This window comes from Gorilla gorilla, chromosome 9, assembly GCF_029281585.2.
Source record: "Gorilla gorilla gorilla isolate KB3781 chromosome 9, NHGRI_mGorGor1-v2.1_pri, whole genome shotgun sequence".
In the NCBI taxonomy this organism is placed as follows: Eukaryota; Metazoa; Chordata; class Mammalia; order Primates; family Hominidae; genus Gorilla; species Gorilla gorilla.
This window is the reverse complement of record NC_073233.2, coordinates 64,462,127-64,466,936: the sequence shown is the minus strand read 5'-3', so window position 1 is coordinate 64,466,936 and position 4,810 is coordinate 64,462,127. Positions and strand designations below refer to the sequence as shown.

General features: G+C 37.9%; 1 protein-coding gene across 1 annotated transcript; it reads left to right on the top strand.

The window, feature by feature from the left end:
* The first annotated feature begins 1,562 nt into the window (after nt 1-1,562).
* Nucleotides 1,563-2,502, top strand: LOC101153667 (olfactory receptor 5G25-like). Its single transcript, XM_055355360.1, is given in 3 exon segments — nt 1,563-1,839; nt 1,842-1,991; nt 1,994-2,502. Coding segments are annotated over 3 exon segments (936 nt in total).
* Nucleotides 2,503-4,810: the final 2,308 nt, after the last annotated feature.

Below are 4,810 nucleotides of genomic sequence, written 5' to 3'. Positions count from 1 at the left end.
TTTTAAAAAAATTATAGATTACCAAGAGGTACACAGATAGCACAAAGAGGTCCCGTGTACTCTTCTTCCAGTTTTTCCAAAGTTACATATTATGTATCTATAGTACAATATGTAAACCAGGAAACTGATATCAATTATAGTGTTATTGTATTATGCATGTATAGAATTCCGTATCATTTTATGTCATGTGTAGATTTGTTTAACCACAACCAGAATCAGAATACACAACTGTCTCATCACCACAAATATCTCTATTGTGCTACTCTTTATAATCACACCACCACCCTTTTTTTAACCATCCCTAATTTCTGGCAACCACTAACTTGTTCTCCATCTCTATAATTTTGCCATCCTGAGAATGTTAAATGAGTGAAATCATAGAGTATTGTACCTTTTGAGACGCACTTTCCTCAATCCGGTGTAATGTCCCTGAGATCTATCTAAGTTGTTGCCTGAATCATAGTTTGTTCCTCTTTATCACTGAGTAGTATTCTATGGTATGGTTGTACCACAGTTTGTTTAACCAGTCACTTATGGTAGGATATTTTTTTTTCAAATTTTTGGCTATTATAAATAAAGATGTTAGGAATACTCTTGTACAGGTTTTTATATGGACATGTTTTCATTTCTCTGGGATAAATGCCCAGCAGTTCCCTCTCTTTCTTAAATTCTTTGTCTTTCTTTTCCAAGAAACTGATAACACTGATTGGATCATAGTACCTCCTCAATATTGAAGAACTAGTCTCTTCTCTGATGGACAAAATGCAATGAAGAGTGAATGTGTTAATGGGTATATACACCAATGATATGAAGGAATACAGGAGGATCTGAGAAGGCATCCCAGAGAAGATACTGTTGAGTTGTTTGAGTCCTGTTCCAAAGACAGGTTCTCTTGTTTCAGCCTTCCCTCCATTATTTTAGACAATTTGATTAACTGTTGCTATAGAATCTAAGTGAATTGGAAAGGGCATTACATTAGCTAATTCTTCTTGTATTTTTAGTAGAGATGGGGTTTCTCCTTGTTAGCCAGGCTGGTCTTGACCTCCTGACCTTAGGGGATCCACCCACCTCAGCTTCCCAAAGTGCTGGGACTACAGGTATGAGCTACTGTGCTGGGCCAATATCTATTTACTCTTAATCTGGTGTGATGATAGGTATTAGCCTGAATTCATTGCTTTCATAATTCCTTTTTCTATGATGTGTTTCTTAAAATATCCTTGGTTAGAAGGCAGATGTTTTTAGAAAGGTAACCTGACACAGTTAGAAGATTACATTAAATAGTCTCCAGAGTTTACTTCTAGGTCTAAAGTTCTAATTCTGTAAGAAAATCCTCTTTTGATCAAGAAGGAAACTGAGGAACCGAGTGAGATTCCGTAAATAATTCAGTATCACCGAAATGGTTCACAGAGAGTAAGTAGGACACCAGGAGTAGAACTTAAGACTGTTGTACTACTTAACGTAAATAAAAGTTAAATTCAGATGTGAAATTAAGAAGCATTTAATTATGAATATATTGCATATAAAATTATTTCTCTTTCTTGGTAACAGGTTGAATCAGAGAAATGGACTATAGAAATCAAACTTTGGTTATTGAATTTTTTTCCGTGGGATTAACAAATCTCTTTCAGCACAAGATTGCTCTCTTTCTGGTATTTCTCTTTGTTTATCTTGTCACTGTTCCGGGAAACTTGGGAATGATCACTCTTATTTGGATGGATTCTCGACTCCAGACCCCCATGTACTTTTTTCTCTGCCACTTGTCCTTTGTGGATGTCTGCTCCTCTTCTGCCGTCGGTACCAAGATGTTGACTGATATCTTCGTGGAGAAAAAAGTAATCTCTTTGGTTGTGCTGCCCAGTTGTGGTTTTTTGGCCATTTTGTAGTAACTGAATGTTTCCTTCTGGCTGCCATGGCATATGACTGGTATATGGCTATCTATAAGCCCTTGTTGTATACACTCATTATGTCCCAACAGGTCTGTGTGCAGCTGGTGGTGGGCCTTATGCTGTGGGCCTTATAAGCACCATGACCCATATGACTTTCACCTTTCGCCTACTCTACTGTGGTCCAAACATCATCAATCACTTCTTCTGTGACCTTCTCCCTGTTCTCTCCCTGGCATGTGCAGATACCCATATTAATAAATGTTTACTTTTTATCTTGGTGGGTGCCCTGGGAGTACTCAGTGGTGTGATCATCTTGGTCTCCTACATTTACATTGTCATTGCCATCCTGAGAATTCGCTCTGCTGATGGGAGACGCAAAGCCTTCTCCACTTGCTCTTCACACCTGGTGGCTCTCTCCATCCTGTATGGGACACTCTTCTTTATCTGTGCATGTCCAAGCTCTAGTTTCTCTATCAACATCAATAAACTGGTTTCCCTGTTCTACACAGCAGTGATCCCCATGTTGAATCCCCTTATCTACAGCCTGAGAAGCAAGGAGGTAAAAGATTCATTCAGCAAGAAGTTTGAAAGAAAGAAGTTTCTTATAGGTAGGTGAACTAGAATACCAATTATACTGCAGATTGAGAAGTGATACTTAATAGAGGCAAGACACCGGACTGAGTGATATTTTGTGTTTACTGCTTTGTTTTGAGATTCTACAATCTAGTATATAGTAAGAGTTCAATGTATATTTGTTGATTGAAAGGTAAATATGTGGCCAATACTACATTATTTATTTAATGGACATTAAAGTTGGAGAGGCATTGGTTCAAAAACAGCTCTGGCCAAATTTTCCTGTATGAATGACCTACCCACAGAATGGAAAAATGCATCAGATTGAATATGTATACATAAACACACACTTAAAAGATATGTATGACTTAACATTGAGTTTGGCATGCAAAAGATAATCAAAAATGGTAATTTTTAAAGAGAAAAAAGTGACATTTTTCTTTATGATTTTTTTCTTTATGATTCCATTTATCACTATATGGCAGTTCTAATGATATGATTTCTATTTGACTTTCTGGTAAAGCATTATATTTTGCAATTTTTTCCCTGTAACATGTACTTGTTTCTTGGTTGTAGATATCCATGTTCTCTATGTTTACAATGGTACCTGGATTTACCTTTAGAGCATTATCTCTCACTTACAGAATACAGTTTTAGAGGGACTGTGACTCTCCTTGACTTCCCACAGCATGGTATAGACAAATACCTAAGCTAAAATTATTTCTCCCTGGCCTTTGAATTGTAAGCCAAGTGACACAGTAGGAAAATGGTTGAGACACATTCATTTCAGCTAGGTTTCCTGATTGTACAGCCTCTGCCATAGGGACACTAAAAGCTGTCTTGGCTCTTATTCTGTTTATACTGTTTCTCTCACCTTCCCATTCATCCTGTGAGCTACCCAGTATTCTTGCAATGAATTTTCTATTTATGCTGCTTGCAATTCAATAAATCTGACATATTGCCCAATATTTCTTTGCTTATGGAAGTATTCCATGCTCAGTTAAATTTTCTTTAATAATTTTAAAATAGATTCTTAAGAGTTTACTATTTAGCGTACCTTAGGAGTTAGATTAAATTGTAAATTTATTCTATTTAAATGTTACTTGCAGATCAAAGCATTCTTTTTTTGTTTTTGTTTTTGAGATAGAATCTCACTCTTGTCACCCAGGCTGGCATGCAGTGGCTTGATCTCAGCTCACTGCAACCTCTGCCTCCCGGGTTCAAGTGATTCTCCTGTCTCAGCCTCCTGAGTAACTGGGATTACAGGTGCCCACCACCACGCCCGGCTAATTTTTGTATTTTTAGTAAACACTGGGTTTCACCATGTTGGCCAGGCTGGTCTCGAACTCCTGACCTCAGGTGATGTGCTTACCTCGGCCTCCCAAAGTACTGGGATTACAGGTGTGAGTCACTGCACCCAGCCCAAAACATTCTTAAAGTGCCTTCTTTGATGATCAGTTAACCCAGTTCCATTTGTTGAATGATTCTGTTAATAATTATTATTAATTGAACCTCCACGATGTACCAGAGGACCTGATTTAACTAAAGAACATCTGCACAGCAAAAGAAACTACTGACAGAGTAGTAAACAACAATTTACAGGATGGGAGAAGATATTTGCAAACTATGCATCTGACAAAAACCTAATGTCCATAATCCATATGGAACTTAAATCAACAAGTGAAAAACAAATAGCCCCATTAAAAAGTGAACAAAGGACATGACAGACACTTTCTCAAAAGAAGACATACAAGCAGCCAACAAACATATGAAAAAATGCTCGGTATTTTTCATCAGAGTAATGCAAATCAAAACCACAATGAGATACCATCTCACACCAATTAGAATAATTATTATTAAAAAGTTAGGCCTGACATGATGGCTCATGCCTATAATCCCAGCACTGTGGGAGGCCAACGTGGGTGGGTCGCTTAAGCTCAGGAGTTTCAAGATGAGCCTGAGCAACATGGTGAAACCTTATCTTTACAAAAAACATCTGAAAATTAGCCAGGTATGGTGGCACCTGTCCCTGTCTGTAGTGTCACTTTCTTGGGAAGCAGAGGCGTGAGGATCACTTGAGCCTGGGAGGTTGAAGCTGCAGTGAGCTGTGTGTTCAAGCCACTGTATTCCAGCCTGGGAGATAGAGTGACACCCTATCTCAAAAAAAAAAAAAAAAAAAAAAAGAGAAGTCAACAACAACAGATGATGGCAAGGCTGTGTAGAAAAGGGAACATTGCTACACTATTGGTGGGAATGTAAGTTCAGCTACTGTGGAAAGCAGTATGAAGATTTCTGAAAGAACTTAAAACAGAGTTACCTTGTGACTTAGCAATCCCATTACTGGGTATATA